This window comes from Cyrtonyx montezumae, unplaced genomic scaffold, assembly GCF_038088225.1.
Source record: "Cyrtonyx montezumae isolate F1298 unplaced genomic scaffold, pur_monq_1.0 scaffold_1, whole genome shotgun sequence".
Taxonomy (NCBI): Eukaryota; Metazoa; Chordata; class Aves; order Galliformes; family Odontophoridae; genus Cyrtonyx; species Cyrtonyx montezumae.
Genome location: NW_027071825.1, coordinates 18,333,890 through 18,350,719, shown reverse-complemented (window position 1 = coordinate 18,350,719; position 16,830 = coordinate 18,333,890). Strand labels below are relative to the sequence as shown.

Genomic DNA, 16,830 nt, shown 5'->3' with positions numbered 1-16,830 from the left:
GTTATATATCAGTGCTCAGTGATTAACTGATACCAAGTCACAAGCAAAATTTGCAAGGTTCCTGAAGGAAGAAATTGTAGTAAAAGCCAGAGGGGCAACAGATTAATTCAACATTTCAATTCAGTTTCATTTCAGAATCAAAAACTCATCTGCAGTGCATCTTCACACTGAGTATTGTGTTTCCTTACTTGACTCAGACAAATAATTACTCATTGAAAATTAAATGTAAACTTAAGCTGATTCACTGTTGGAAATACTTGACTCTTGATTGCTTTGAATAAGGTAAAGAAACAGTGTGTGTGGCTCTGTGATGAAAAAAATAAAAAACAGTTCATAGCAAGCATGGGACAGTAACAGAATGAAAACATAAGCCAAATTTCTAATTAACAGTGTGATTCAGATCTCCAGGTGTCTCAACATGATATATGATATAGCTGCTGTTGATTGACAATGACTGATCTGGTACACAAAAGCTTGAGATCAGATTAATAATGAGAGACAGACACTTCTGACTTCTGGAGAATTCCCTCCCCCACTCAGAGCTATGTGACTTCCACTAGTCCTCTCCCTTCCCATTCCCCTACCACTTCGCTTCCTTTTGTCTATGCCTTTCCTTTCCCTTTTCGCCCCCTTACCCTTCCCTCAGCCCTTGCTTTTCCTTCTTCCGTCCCCTTCCCACTCCCCTTAACATCCCTACACCTTCCCATTAGTTCTCCTTTCTTCTTTTTGCATTCCCTTCCCCATCAATCTTCCAAAGGCCCTTGTTGTTCAAGGCCCATATCCTCTTTTGGATATGTAAAACTATCTTTGTTTACATGTCTGGAAATAATATAATCCCAAATTTGTGTGCGTTGCTCACAGACTGTTTGGTTTATGATTAAGGTATAAACATCAGAAGGTATTTTATCTTCAGCTGTGGGACAACTCAAGATAAAGCAAATGGGAATATGGATACCAAGCTAGACAAACAGTAATTGATAGCGTGCATCTCTGTGAAATCTGTCAGCTGCAGTAGGAACTTTGTGGTCTCGCAGGAGTATAAATGGCCAGTGGAAAGACCTCAGCCTTACACTGGAGGCACCATGCAAGTCCTCCTTCTCCTCGCAGCTGTAGGCCTTTGCTGGGCACAGTATGACCCCAACACTCAGGCTGGGAGGACGTCTATTGTGCATCTCTTTGAATGGCGCTGGGCCGATATTGCTCTGGAGTGTGAACGCTATTTAGCTCCTTATGGGTTTGGAGGAGTTCAGGTATGTTGTTTCCTGCCCAAGGGCATTAAAACTGCTCTGTAGCATTTCCTTTGTTAACAAAACAAATAGCCAGAATTGCAGACAGTGAGAGCCAGAACTGCTGATAGTGAGCTCCCAAGTAACATTCTTGTTGAAACTGGGGATGGAGTTCCTGCCAGGCTGGCATCAGTGTTTCTTTAGCTGCACATCAGCTGCAAAGGCACTTACTTTTCTCTGTCACGCTTCACTTGCAAAGCTAGGCTTTCCTCTTCAGCTTTTGCTGAGTCAAGTGCACAGATGGAGTTTTGGCGGTCTGAACGATGCCGTTATTCCTGACAAAAATAGTTTATGTGGATTCAGCCCTCCAGTGCATGCGACCTCGGGCAGCAGATGCAGGCAGCCCACGGCAACAAAAGAGAATTTCTTTGATGCCGGTCTACGAGATGGACATCTTGCAGACCTGAGCACGTGCTGCAGGAGGGAGAGACTGGGTTTGGCACAAAGCTGGTCTCAAGGGAATCGCAGACTAATCTCAGCACTGAGCACACCTTTTGCACTTAAAACATGAAATGCAAACTACCGATTCTCACCGAGGTATGTCATTTCACCTGCAGGTTTCTCCTCCAAATGAAAACATTGTCATTACTAATCCAAACAGACCCTGGTGGGAAAGATACCAGCCCATCAGCTACAAGATCTGCAGTCGATCAGGAAATGAAAATGAATTCAGAGACATGGTGACCAGATGCAACAACGTTGGAGTAAGTGCCTTGAAAACCTGTAACCCGGACACTGAGAAGGGCAGGTTCAGTGGAGCAAAGTTACTGCTCTTACTCTCAAAGAAGTTAAAAGGAGGATATAGGGAAAGGGATAAAAGGGATCAAATTACCAGTGGTAAAGCTCTGGCTATTGCTTCAACAGCATCACAGCACATTCTGAAATGCATTCACTAATTTTCCAGGTTCGTATTTACGTGGATGCTGTTGTCAATCACATGTGCGGATCTATGGGTGGCACAGGCACCCACTCAACCTGTGGGAGTTATTTCAACACTGGGAATAGAGAGTTTCCTGCTGTGCCATACTCTGCCTGGGATTTCAACGATGGCAAATGTCAGACTGGGAGTGGAGACATTGAAAATTATGGAGACATGTATCAGGTAACTTTCTGTAGCAGCACTTTGAATTTCATTTTTTTAATTTGATGTGTTAAAGAGTGAAGTCAAAGAGAGAAAGCAGTTTTTTCTCAGGCTGAATGCTTTTAAAGCCCCACAACATCCTCATGGAGAAGCTGGCTGCCCATGGTTTGAATGGGCATACACTTTACTGGGTGAAACACTGGCTGGATGGCCAGGGGCAGAATTATGGACAACGGAGGTAAATCCAGTTGGTGGCCAGTCACAAGTGGTGTCCCCCAGGGCTCGGTATTGGGGCCGTTCCTATTCAACATATTTATTAACAATCTTGATGAGGGGATTGAGTGCACCCTTAGTAAGTTTCCAGACAGCACAAAGTCGGGAGGGAGTGCTGCTTGGCTGAAGGGTAGAAAGGCACTACAGAGGGACCTGGAATAGACTGGATTGATGGGCCAAGGTAAACAGTTTGATTTTCAATAAGGCCAAGCGTCAGGTTCTGCGTGTGGGTCACAGCACCCCTAGGTAACCCTACGGGCTTAGGGAGGACTGGTGGGAAAGCTGCCTGACAGAAAGAGACCTTGGTGAACTGATAAAGAATCGGTTGAATATGAGCCAGCAGTGCGCCCACGTGGCCAACAAGGCCAATAGCATCCAAGCCTGAATCAGGAATGGTGTGCTGAGGACTAGGGAAGTAATCCTGCCCCTGTCCTCGGCACTGGTGAGGCCCCACCTCAAGTACTGTATTCAGTTTTGGGTGCCTGAATACAGAAAGGACACTGAGGTGCTGGAACAGGTCAAAGAGGAAGCCAACAAGACTTGTGAAGGGCTTCGAGAATATGCGCTATGAAGAGAGACTGAAGGATCTGAGGCTGCTTAGTCTGGGGAAGAGGAGGCTGAGGGCAGATCTTATTGCACTCTTTATATACCAGGAAGGTGATTACAGTGAGAGCATCGTTGGTCTATTCTCACTGGCAAAAGGCAACAGAAAAAGGGGAAATGACCTCAAGTTGTGCCAGCGGAGGCTTAGGTTAGGTATTGGGAAAAACTTCTCTACAGATTTGTTCTTAAGCACAAGAATAGGGTCCGTGGGGATGTGGTTGAGTCACTGTCCATGAAAATGTTTAAAATCTATTTGGATGAGGGAATCAGGGCCATGATTTAGTACTAGGTTGTAAGAGTTAGGGTAATATCGTTCGGTTGAAATTGGACGTGAGTATCTTGGAAGACGTTTCCAAGGTGAGTAGTTCTATGATTCTTAGTCACCTTCCTAGGGTGTAGAGTGGTGGACATCACAGGCTTCTCTTCCAGAAAAGCACCTCTGCTGTACAGTACTGTAGACACGAAGAAATCATGAACTCTTTCATGAGGGCACATGAACGAGTGCAGTTGAACTGATGAGCCCAAGTCTCTCAGTTCTGCCTACAAACACATTCTTACAGCTTGTAAAATCAGCTGCACTTGGTAAGAAAACCCTGGAAAGGGGTAAGGACACACTGCTGAAGAGCAGTGCAGGATGCTACCCTGGTTGCGTTGGTTAGACCGTTTAGATGTGGAATGGGTGACAGTTCTTGCATCAAGGTTTCAGCTCAGCATTCATCCACTTTGCCACGATGCACCATCTTGGTTCCCATCTTCAGCCTTCACAGCAACAAGATAAGGAAGGGATACTCGCTGAGAGAGAACTGTTTTACATGCAGATGAAATCTGTGAAATCTGAAAACTATACTTTTCCTTATTTTTGCTTATACCTTTTCTTCTTCATTTTCTATACTTTTGTTTTCCTCTTTTAATCTTTTTTGTCTTCTGTTTCTTCCTTTTTCGTTTTTAATTACACAGGTCCGGGATTGTAAGTTGAGCAGCCTTCTTGATCTGGCTCTGGGGAACGACTACGTACGCACAAAGGTTGCAGACTACATGAATCACCTCATTGATATTGGTGTAGCGGGGTTCCGGATTGATGCTGCCAAGCACATGTGGCCTGGAGACATAAGAGCGTTTCTGGACAAGTTGCACAATTTAAATACTCAGTGGTTTTCTGCAGGAACAAAGCCTTTCATTTTCCAGGAGGTAATCTCCATCTTTTTTTTCTTTCTGCAGCATTATGTGCGCTTATCCTGTTTTTCCTTACTCCTTCTGAGGAATGGAAGTAATGACGTGCTTGTTCCTGCACACCAGGAAAGACTGAGCTTGTCAGTCCAGTGGGCCAGTGGCAACTGCCCATCAGAACTGCAAAGTATTTTGAAATCTTTATGGGGATTTCTACCATTTGTCTAACTAGGAGGTGGTATGCTGCAATTCAGGACAACAGCAAAGCCACACGTGGTCACATGTTTTCAGCGTGTATTATTATTCCCTATTTGGTTGATATACCTGGTAGACGTCAATATGCTTGTCTATGCTTTTTTCTTGATGAGATGCCAGAAGTAATGATGATGACCGTTCACTGCATTACTTATTGACTTTGTTAAATAGAAGAGCTGATTTTTTCCCATACCAGGTAATAGACTTAGGGGGAGAGCCAATCACGGGCAGTCAGTACTTTGGAAATGGCCGAGTGACGGAATTCAAGTACGGTGCAAAACTGGGGACAGTGATCCGCAAGTGGAATGGAGAGAAGATGGCCTACTTAAAGTAAGGGCAAACACCCTGCAGCTGATGTAGGATAAGCTGGATGCATGTCATGACGGGGTAGAATCAAGTCCTTGTGTTTTTGGCTAGGAACTGGGGAGAAGGCTGGGGCTTTGTGCCTTCTGACAGAGCCCTGGTCTTCGTGGATAATCACGACAACCAGCGAGGGCACGGGGCTGGTGGAGCTTCCATTCTTACCTTCTGGGATGCCAGGTAAGGAACCCTGTTGTCTGGATGATGACACTCATCATTCTGATATTTGGTCTGTGTGTTCCTTGGCGTTGTTTCTCTTGCCACGATCCGCTTTGCCTTTTTGTCCAACAGGCTTTATAAAATGGCAGTTGGTTTCATGCTTGCTCATCCATATGGGTTCACACGGGTTATGTCAAGTTACCGTTGGCCAAGATATTTTGTAAACGGAGCGGTGAGTTTGTAGCACTGAAGATTCTGGTTTGTTAAACCTACATAAATGATTTATTCGTCCTCTGCTGGATCTAGCAGACGGACAGCTGAAGCCACATTTAACTTCTACTTCGGGGTGCTCTCTGTGCATTTTTCAGTAAGACCTTTTAAAAGTTCCTTTTCCATAACAGGATACCAATGACTGGGTTGGACCTCCAAGTAACTCGGATGGATCGACAAAGTCTGTCACAATCAACGCGGACACTACCTGCGGCAACGACTGGGTCTGTGAACACCGCTGGCGACAGATAAGGTGGGAGAAAAACATAGTAAAAGCAGTGGCTTTTGCATCACGTGCCTCCTGGCCGTAGAACTCCTGCAACTACAGTGACAGCCATTCCTTGCATTTTCAGGAACATGGTTGTCTTCCGTAATGTGGTAGATGGGCAGCCTTTCTCAAACTGGTGGGACAACGAGAGCAATCAAGTAGCATTTGGCCGTGGCAATAAAGGCTTCATTGTCTTTAACAATGATGATTGGTGAGTTGGTGGGAGAGGCCGTGTCCCTGGAGGGAAGCATGGTCCCTCAACAGCAACACTGAAAGAGCTCTGGTGTTAGGAAGGGGGACTACCTTCCCATAGAGTGCAGATGGGTGAATGGAGAACATCAAAAGTAAGGGTCAGGTGTCTGACAGGAGCACGTGGAGATGTGAGAATTGCTTGTTAGTGTCTTAATCGAATTCCTATTGTCTCCCCCATGTGTCATGTTATTTCCAGGATGCCTACGTATGAGTTCACATTAGAGAAACTAAGGCTGCGAGCAGGGTAACACCCAGGGATCTAACCATGAACAGCTTAAGTTTTGGTGGTTGTGGGTGAAGAGGGAAGTTGCTCACTTCCCTCATCCATCCGTACCAATACAGTCTGTGCCAGCAAAACTGTAATGGCTTGAATGATCCCAGGCAGGAGGTTAATCCTGTTTAACAGGATGTGTCCTGTTGCAGGAGCTGTCTGTACGCTTTGATTTTCTCCTGTCCTTTTCTGCCAGCGTGAGCAGCCGCTGCAGCCTGAGCCAGATTTGTGAAGTTCAATTCCAGTTGTTATGGGGCCAAAATGCAGCTCTGAGAAGTGGGGGGGCCCTATGACTGAGAAATCCCTTCCAAGTGCCAGCATAGCAGCAGGGTCACAAGTCTTTTGCCTGGTTTGAAAGAGCTGTTTTGAATGCAATGCTTAAACAACATACTTTTCACGTAGGTCTATGAACGTCAATTTGCAAACTGGACTGCCTGCTGGTACCTACTGTGATGTTATTTCTGGGCAAAAGGAGGGCAATGCATGTACTGGAAAGCAGGTGTATGTTTCCTCGGATGGTATGGCGAATTTCCAGATTAGCAACAACGACGAAGATCCGTTTGTTGCAATTCACGTTAATGACAAGTTGTAACTTCATTCAGAATTTTTTCTCTGCTGTTGCTGTGTATGTATACTGTTTCTGCCAATTTTGATTCCCTGATGTTGAGTGATTCTCTGTAGCCATTGAAAATAAATGTCAATCAAATTGAAGACTCAAGATTTGCACCCCTCAATCTATTGGATTGTTGCATTATCACGTCATAACTAGCGGCATTACCATTCCTAGGCTTTAAGGCAATACAGCTCTGTTTTTCTGACCTTGCAGAATCACAAGCGTAAGGAAGGGATAGGAGAAAAAAATCCGAGTACATGTTGAATTTAAAATGCTGTATTTCCAAGGCTGATAGATAGTGTGGAGCAGGCACTTTGTTTTACTCAGCTGGAAGCGTTGCGTAATATGGTGTTTGCAATGAGTGCTAAGACAATGTGATAGGAATGCCTGGTCAAGCCACATTTGCATGCCCAGCAAATGACTTAGTGTTTCTTGCTCAGAGGAGAACAGTTGTCTTGCTCTTGTTAGCTAAGCAATTGAACCAGTACTTAAGATCACCATGTCCAAAGCACATTTTCTAGGAGATGAATAACCCTTAACTAAACATTCTCTGCTACTCAGTCCTTGCCTCCCTGGTTTTGATAGGTACTACATTTGGACTGGATTTTAGATTAGTAGACGAAGTTGGGCTTTGCCAATCCATGCCTCTGCTATTAGTAAAGTTTGTTGGTGGTCTGCTTCACTGTCATTTTATGCCCTTCGAAAAAAAAAAACATAGTTCTCTCACTAGGTGCCAGAAACCTCAACTAATTTTAACTCTGACTTTTCAAAAGATTAGTACCGAACCATGAGAAGTCATGTAGTACTCTGAAAAAGCCAAACATTTTATCTCCGTTGTGAATACAGCACTAGTGCCAAGCTGTCTACTCTTACATCGCAGAAAATAAACTCTGCCATCCAACATAATGACATTTTGGATCCCGAAGTGATCACACGCAATGACTTACCTATCTCTGTATTCCACGGGTTTTGACTGCCTTTTATTTATGGAATCCTAGTGCCACTATGTACCATTTAACCACAATAGGTAGTGTAGATAGAGCTTATGACTAGACTTTTACTTGGGTTAAGTAATGTCTATATACTTGTTAGCATAGAATCACTCAGTTTTTGACTGTTAGACATGAATGCTAGTGTCAAAACAAAAAAAAACCAATGTTGTACATTAGTCTAGAATGTCAACACGAACAATCCTTTCCAAAGGGGCAGGAGAGCTCCAAGGGGTGCAGTGGCTTCAAAAATTTCACATAGCTCTGATTTAAAATGAGGGCTCCACTCTCACATTTATCTTGACAGTTTATCACAGCTGAAATACTGAGTCAGCCATATGTATTCTTGGTCTGAGTAATTCTGCCAAATTAGAGTAATTGAGCCTCATGCAGCATGGAGGCATGTCCATGCTTCTCAGAGACGAGAACAGGCTATGCTTCAGCCACTATCATGAGGTCCATTGCAAACATTTTTTTTTTCCTTAGGATCAGGTCATTGAGCATTCTTGCCCCTTTGAAATTGCGTTGCTTACCATTCTAGCTGTTGCTGGACTGACAGTATTCTGCTGTTTGTTATGGTTGGGGATAACAAAAGCAACAGGGGAGGCTGTGAAAGATACTGACTTGAGCCACTTCTTCAGATAGCAAATGACATAGCGTCACTTGCTTGGAAGAAAACAGTTGTCCTACTGATAGATGTGTGACTGAACAAATAATTGACGGTTGTCATTTCCAACATACAATTACTAGTAAATGAATAAGCTTTACCAAAGTGTGCTGCAGGATTCAGCCTTTGCAACACTGACTTGGGTAACAGTACCTTTGGGATAATGTGCAGTTTCAACAGGTTGTTTTTTTTTTCTTTTGCAGTGGTTGTTTTTGCTGATCAACTCCAAACCTGTGAAGGTAACAGGCTCAATCTAAAAAGTGCACTAACATATAAAATTTGCATGGTTAAAGAGAGATCAGCTGCCCATAAAAATGAAAAGAAAGGCTACAGAAGACCTGTTTGTTTTGTTCTGCGGTTGTTTTCAAGAAGAAAATGGCACTAAATAGTCTTTATACAAAAGATGCTCGACTACAGTATCATGAAAAGGAAGCCACCTCAGTGAAAGGGAATCTAAGATGGAGCTGATTAAATGCAGCACAGAGACAAGAATATGCTACAGCCAAGTCACCATCATGAGGAGTAAGCAATTCGCAGGCACGCAGGTCACTTCACATATAAATTTAGAAAAGTTATAGTGAGGGACAGTTTAGAGTAAGACAGTGGTGTTAATGATGGGCATAAACTGAGTGTGAGCCTAGTCACTCACTCATTGACAGATGTGTGGATGTCAAGAATAATTAATAGGAGTGGCCCAGCTTCAGCAGCTGATCGGGGATATATGTTTGCATTGCCCAAAAGAAAGGACAAACTGTAAGCACAGGAAATGTTGCAGCAGACTTCTCACAATGGCTCCACTAAGGTGCACATAGATGAGAATATATCAGCAAATTACTAATAACATGAAACTGCTTTGGTCTAACACTTTAGCAGAAAATGCATTAATTTTCAGTTTGAGAAAGAAATAGTAAGTCATTTGCTGGGCATGCAAATGTGGCTTGACCAGGCATTCCTATCACATTGTCTTAGCACTCATTGCAAACATCACATTACGCAACGCTTCCAGCTGAGTAAAACAAAGTGCCTGCTCCACACTATCTATCAGCCTTGGAAATACAGCATTTTAAATTCAACATGTACTCGGATTTTTTTCTCCTATCCCTTCCTTACGCTTGTGATTCTGCAAGGTCAGAAAAACAGAGCTGTATTTCCTTAAAGCCTAGGAATGGTAATGCCGCTAGTTATGACGTGATAATGCAACAATCCAATAGATTGAGGGGTGCAAATCTTGAGTCTTCAATTTGATTGACATTTATTTTCAATGGCTACAGAGAATCACTCAACATCAGGGAATCAAAATTGGCAGAAACAGTATACATACACAGCAACAGCAGAGAAAAAATTCTGAATGAAGTTACAACTTGTCATTAACGTGAATTGCAACAAACGGATCTTCGTCGTTGTTGCTAATCTGGAAATTCGCCATACCATCCGAGGAAACATACACCTGCTTTCCAGTACATGCATTGCCCTCCTTTTGCCCAGAAATAACATCACAGTAGGTACCAGCAGGCAGTCCAGTTTGCAAATTGACGTTCATAGACCTACGTGAAAAGTATGTTGTTTAAGCATTGCATTCAAAACAGCTCTTTCAAACCAGGCAAAAGACTTGTGACCCTGCTGCTATGCTGGCACTTGGAAGGGATTTCTCAGTCATAGGGCCCCCCCACTTCTCAGAGCTGCATTTTGGCCCCATAACAACTGGAATTGAACTTCACAAATCTGGCTCAGGCTGCAGCGGCTGCTCACGCTGGCAGAAAAGGACAGGAGAAAATCAAAGCGTACAGACAGCTCCTGCAACAGGACACATCCTGTTAAACAGGATTAACCTCCTGCCTGGGATCATTCAAGCCATTACAGTTTTGCTGGCACAGACTGTATTGGTACGGATGGATGAGGGAAGTGAGCAACTTCCCTCTTCACCCACAACCACCAAAACTTAAGCTGTTCATGGTTAGATCCCTGGGTGTTACCCTGCTCGCAGCCTTAGTTTCTCTAATGTGAACTCATACGTAGGCATCCTAGAAATAACATGACACATGGGGGAGACAATAGGAATTCGATTAAGACACTAACAAGCAATTCTCACATCTCCACACGCTCCTGTCAGACACCCGACCCTTACTTTTGATGTTCTCCATTCACCCATCTGCACTCTATGGGAAGGTAGTCCCCCTTCCTAACACCAGAGCTCTTTCAGCGTTGCTGTTGAGGGACCATGCTTCCCTCCAGGGACACGGCCTCTCCCACCAACTCACCAATCATCATTGTTAAAGACAATGAAGCCTTTATTGCCACGGCCAAATGCTACTTGATTGCTCTCGTTGTCCCACCAGTTTGAGAAAGGCTGCCCATCTACCACGTTACGGAAGACAACCATGTTCCTGAAAATGCAAGGAATGGCTGTCACTGTAGTTGCAGGAGTTCTACGGCCAGGAGGCACGTGATGCAAAAGCCACTGCTTTTACTATGTTTTTCTCCCACCTTATCTGTCGCCAGCGGTGTTCACAGACCCAGTCGTTGCCGCAGGTAGTGTCCGCGTTGATTGTGACAGACTTTGTCGATCCATCCGAGTTACTTGGAGGTCCAACCCAGTCATTGGTATCCTGTTATGGAAAAGGAACTTTTAAAAGGTCTTACTGAAAAACGCACAGAGAGCACTCCGAAGTAGAAGTTAAATGTGGCTTCAGCTGTCCGTCTGCTAGATCCAGCAGAGGACGAATAAATCATTTATGTAGGTTTAACAAACCAGAATCTTCAGTGCTACAAACTCACCGCTCCGTTTACAAAATATCTTGGCCAACGGTAACTTGACATAACCCGTGTGAACCCATATGGATGAGCAAGCATGAAACCAACTGCCATTTTATAAAGCCTGTTGGACAAAAAGCAAAGCGGATCGTGGCAAGAGAAACAACACCAAGGAACACACAGACCAAATATCAGAATGATGAGTGTCATCATCCAGACAACAGGGTTCCTTACCTGGCATCCCAGAAGGTAAGAATGGAAGCTCCACCAGCCCCGTGCCCTCGCTGGTTGTCGTGATTATCCACGAAGACCAGGGCTCTGTCAGAAGGCACAAAGCCCCAGCCTTCTCCCCAGTTCCTAGCCAAAAACACAAGGACTTGATTCTACCCCGTCATGACATGCATCCAGCTTATCCTACATCAGCTGCAGGGTGTTTGCCCTTACTTTAAGTAGGCCATCTTCTCTCCATTCCACTTGCGGATCACTGTCCCCAGTTTTGCACCGTACTTGAATTCCGTCACTCGGCCATTTCCAAAGTACTGACTGCCCGTGATTGGCTCTCCCCCTAAGTCTATTACCTGGTATGGGAAAAAATCAGCTCTTCTATTTAACACAGTCAATAAGTAATGCAGTGAACAGTCATCATCATTACTTCTGGCATCTCATCAAGAAAAAAGCATAGACAAGCATATTGACGTCTACCAGGTATATCAACCAAATAGGGAATAATAATACACGCTGAAACTATGTGACCACGTGTGGCTTTGCTGTTGTCCTGAATTGCAGCATACCACCTCCTAGTTAGACAAACGGTAGAAATCCCCATAAAGATTTCAAAATACTTTGCAGTTCTGATGGGCAGTTGTCACTGGCCCACTGGACTGACAAGCTCAGTCTTTCCTGGTGTGCAGGAACAAGCACGTCATTACTTCCATTCCTCAGAAGGAGTAAGGAAAAACAGGATAAGCATACAAAATGCTGCAGAAAGAAAAAAAAGATGGAGATTACCTCCTGGAAAATGAAAGGCTTTGTTCCTGCAGAAAACCACTGAGTATTTAAATTGTGCAACTTGTCCAGAAACGCTCTTATGTCTCCAGGCCACATGTGCTTGGCAGCATCAATCCGGAACCCCGCTACACCAATATCAATGAGGTGATTCATGTAGTCTGCAACCTTTGTGCGTACGTAGTCGTTCCCCAGAGCCAGATCAAGAAGGCTGCTCAACTTACAATCCCGGACCTGTGTAATTAAAAACGAAAAAGGAAGAAACAGAAGACAAAAAAGATTAAAAGAGGAAAACAAAAGTATAGAAAATGAAGAAGAAAAGGTATAAGCAAAAATAAGGAAAAGTATAGTTTTCAGATTTCACAGATTTCATCTGCGTGTAAAACAGTTCTCTCTCAGCGAGTATCCCTTCCTTATCTTGTTGCTGTGAAGGCTGAAGATGGGAACCAAGAAGGTGCATCGTAGCAAAGTGGATGAATGCTGAGCTGAAACCTTGATGCAAGAACTGTCACCCATTCCACATCTAAACTGACTAACCAACACAACCAGGGTAGCATCCTGCACTGCTCTTCAGCAGTGTGTCCTTACCCCTTTCCAGGGTTTTCTTACCAAGTGCAGCTGATTTTACAAGCTGTAAGAATGTGTTTGTAGGCAGAACTGAGAGACTTGGGCTCATCAGTTCAACTGCACTCGTTCATGTGCCCTCATGAAAGAGTTCATGATTTCTCCGTGCCTACAGTACTGCACAGCAGAGGTGCTTTTCTGGAAGAGAAGCCTGTGATGTCCACCACTCTACACCCTAGGAAGGTGGCTAAGAATCATAGAACTACTCACCTTGGAAACGTCTTCCAAGATACTCACGTCCAATTTCAACCGAACGATATTACCCTAACTCTTACAACCTAGCACTAAATCATGTCCCTGTTTCCCTCATCCAAATAGATTTTAAACATTTTCATGGACAGTGACTCAACCACATCCCCAGGGACCCTATTCCTGTGCTTAACAACTCATCTGTAGAGAAGTTTTTCCCAATACCTAACCTAAGCCTCCGCTGGCACAACTTGAGGTCATTTCCCCTTTTTCTGTTGCCTTTTGCCAGTGAGAATAGACCAACGATGCTCTCACTGTAATCACCTTCCTGGTATATAAAAAGTGCAATAAGATCTGCCCTCAGCCTCCTCTTCCCCAGACTAAGCAGCCCCAGATCCTTCAGTCTCTCTTCATAGCGCATATTCCCGAAGCCCTTCACAAGTCTTGTTGGCTTCCTCTGGACCTGTTCCAGTACCTCAGTGTCCTTTCTGTATTCAGGCACCCAAAACTGAATACAGTACTTGAGGTGGGGCCTCACCAGTGCCGAGGACAGGGGCAGGATTACTTCCCTAGTCCTCAGCACACCATTCCTGATTCAGGCTTGGATGCTATTGGCCTTGTTGGCCACGTGGGCGCACTGCTGGCTCATATTCAACCGATTCTTTATCAGTTCACCAAGGTCTCTTTCTGTCAGGCAGCTTTCCCACCAGTCCTCCCTAAGCCCGTAGGGTTACCTAGGGGTGCTGTGACCCACACGCAGAACCTGACGCTTGGCCTTATTGAAAATCAAACTGTTTACCTTGGCCCATCAATCCAGTCTATTCCAGGTCCCTCTGTAGTGCCTTTCTACCCTTCAGCCAAGCAGCACTCCCTCCCGACTTTGTGCTGTCTGGAAACTTACTAAGGGTGCACTCAATCCCCTCATCAAGATTGTTAATAAATATGTTGAATAGGAATGGCCCCAATACCGAGCCCTGGGGGACACCACTTGTGACTGGCCACCAACTGGATTTACCTCCGTTGTCCATAATTCTGCCCCTGGCCATCCAGCCAGTGTTTCACCCAGTAAAGTGTATGCCCATTCAAACCATGGGCAGCCAGCTTCTCCATGAGGATGTTGTGGGGCTTTAAAAGCATTCAGCCTGAGAAAAAACTGCTTTCTCTCTTTGACTTCACTCTATTCTTTAACACATCAAATTAAAAAAATAAAATTCGAAGTGCTGCTACAGAAAGTTACCTGATACATGTCTCCATAATTTTCAATGTCTCCACTCCCAGTGTGACATTTACCATCGTTGAAATCCCAGGCAGAGTATGGCACAGCAGGAAACTCTCTATTCCCAGTGTTGAAATAACTCCCACAGGTTGAGTGGGTGCCTGTGCCACCCATAGATCCGCACATGTGATTGACAACAGCATCCACGTAAATACGAACCTGGAAAATTAGTGAATGCATTTCAGAATGTGCTGTGATGCTGTTGAAGCAATAGCCAGAGCTTTACCACTGGTAATTTGATCCCTTTTATCCCTTTCCCTATATCCTCCTTTTAACTTCTTTGAGAGTAAGAGCAGTAACTTTGCTCCACTGAACCTGCCCTTCTCAGTGTCCGGGTTACAGGTTTTCAAGGCACTTACTCCAACGTTGTTGCATCTGGTCACCATGTCTCTGAATTCATTTTCATTTCCTGATCGACTGCAGATCTTGTAGCTGATGGGCTGGTATCTTTCCCACCAGGGTCTGTTTGGATTAGTAATGACAATGTTTTCATTTGGAGGAGAAACCTGCAGGTGAAATGACATACCTCGGTGAGAATCGGTAGTTTGCATTTCATGTTTTAAGTGCAAAAGGTGTGCTCAGTGCTGAGATTAGTCTGCGATTCCCTTGAGACCAGCTTTGTGCCAAACCCAGTCTCTCCCGTGCTCAGGTCTGCAAGATGTCCATCTCGTAGACCGGCATCAAAGAAATTCTCTTTTGTTGCCGTGGGCTGCCTGCATCTGCTGCCCGAGGTCGCATGCACTGGAGGGCTGAATCCACATAAACTATTTTTGTCAGGAATAACGGCATCGTTCAGACCGCCAAAACTCCATCTGTGCACTTGACTCAGCAAAAGCTGAAGAGGAAAGCCTAGCTTTGCAAGTGAAGCGTGACAGAGAAAAGTAAGTGCCTTTGCAGCTGATGTGCAGCTAAAGAAACACTGATGCCAGCCTGGCAGGAACTCCATCCCCAGTTTCAACAAGAATGTTACTTGGGAGCTCACTATCAGCAGTTCTGGCTCTCACTGTCTGCAATTCTGGCTATTTGTTTTGTTAACAAAGGAAATGCTACAGAGCAGTTTTAATGCCCTTGGGCAGGAAACAACATACCTGAACTCCTCCAAACCCATAAGGAGCTAAATAGCGTTCACACTCCAGAGCAATATCGGCCCAGCGCCATTCAAAGAGATGCACAATAGACGTCCTCCCAGCCTGAGTGTTGGGGTCATACTGTGCCCAGCAAAGGCCTACAGCTGCGAGGAGAAGGAGGACTTGCATGGTGCCTCCAGTGTAAGGCTGCGGTCTTTCCACTGGCCATTTATACTCCTGCGAGACCACAAAGTTCCTACTGCAGCTGACAGATTTCACAGAGATGCACGCTATCAATTACTGTTTGTCTAGCTTGGTATCCATATTCCCATTTGCTTTATCTTGAGTTGTCCCACAGCTGAAGATAAAATACCTTCTGATGTTTATACCTTAATCATAAACCAAACAGTCTGTGAGCAACGCACACAAATTTGGGATTATATTATTTTCAGACATGTAAACAAAGATTATCTGTAGATAGTTGGACTCTGGAACATGAAAGAAAATAAAGGTAAGCTAAAACCCATTTCCAAGTACTATCATATCATTCTTGCCCATTATTAGATGTGTTTCACAACATCATGCAAATATTTAAAAGCTGAATCTGAACAGTAAGTTAAAAACATATGTGTTTTTTTTATTTGTTTGTTTGGTTTGGTTTTTTATATTTATATATACTTATCAATGTCTTTCTATTTCCATGAATTTCTGTTCAAGGACAAAATTCATAAGCTAGTCCAATTTGTTCATCTGTTCATTTTCCTATCATAGACTTACTTTTCCAATACAAAAAAAAAAAAAGTTAATTCTCTTTTTTTGATATAGAGAAAACGGAGGAGAATTTAAGCTTTGGAGGAAAACACATTTATGTGAAAAAACAATATTACTGTGTTTTCATGCACTGAAATATCACATTTTGGTTTGCAAGTTTTCAAGCTGCAAAACAAAAGTACTCTACTACCTCCTTGTGTGGTCATTCAGCACAAACTTCATTCCATTCAATTCCTCAATATACTGAGAGTAATTAAACATATCCGATGTTAATATCTTTACAAAAATTGGACAAATATTTTCACTCCTCAGCATTAAAGGATTGACAGGAATTACCCATCACTTTGACCCTCATTTGGTCAACATTTCTTACAAGTGTAACACACTGAAATATTGGTTGGGGCAATATATAAGGGGATTATTTTAGGAATGGTTTCTGCATGCATGCCCCAACTGTTCATCCACACAGACATGTATAAAATCACACATACATTACCAACAGTTGTAGTTCTGCTTCCACTTACTTCTGTCCTGCTTTGCTTCCATATGTGACTTACTGCTTAAGAACAAGTTGCTGTGGCTTCATTATTAAACAGGACACTGCTCAATTCTGAGCTCTGAGCAGTAATTTCA

At 43.8% G+C, this 16,830-nt stretch overlaps 2 protein-coding genes across 2 annotated transcripts; one reads left to right on the top strand and one right to left on the bottom strand.

Annotated features, from left to right (window-relative positions):
- The first annotated feature begins 938 nt into the window (after positions 1–938).
- Positions 939–6,963, top strand: LOC136052463 (pancreatic alpha-amylase). The gene is made up of 10 exons (XM_065742631.1): positions 939–1,250; positions 1,844–1,990; positions 2,191–2,388; positions 4,201–4,431; positions 4,862–4,995; positions 5,083–5,205; positions 5,317–5,416; positions 5,586–5,707; positions 5,808–5,933; positions 6,648–6,963. Exons 1-10 carry the CDS (start codon positions 1,083–1,085, stop codon positions 6,835–6,837), a joined length of 1,539 nt encoding a protein of 512 aa, XP_065598703.1. The 5' UTR covers positions 939–1,082; the 3' UTR covers positions 6,838–6,963.
- A 2,779-nt stretch (positions 6,964–9,742) lies between these two features.
- On the bottom strand, positions 9,743–15,753 carry LOC136052458 (pancreatic alpha-amylase-like). The gene is made up of 10 exons (XM_065742616.1): positions 15,448–15,753; positions 14,719–14,865; positions 14,321–14,518; positions 12,274–12,504; positions 11,710–11,843; positions 11,500–11,622; positions 11,290–11,389; positions 10,999–11,120; positions 10,773–10,898; positions 9,743–10,058 (listed from the first exon to the last, which is right to left on the bottom strand). The coding sequence occupies exons 1-10, from the start codon at positions 15,613–15,615 to the stop codon at positions 9,869–9,871; spliced, it is 1,539 nt and encodes a 512-aa protein (XP_065598688.1). The 5' UTR covers positions 15,616–15,753; the 3' UTR covers positions 9,743–9,868.
- Positions 15,754–16,830: the final 1,077 nt, after the last annotated feature.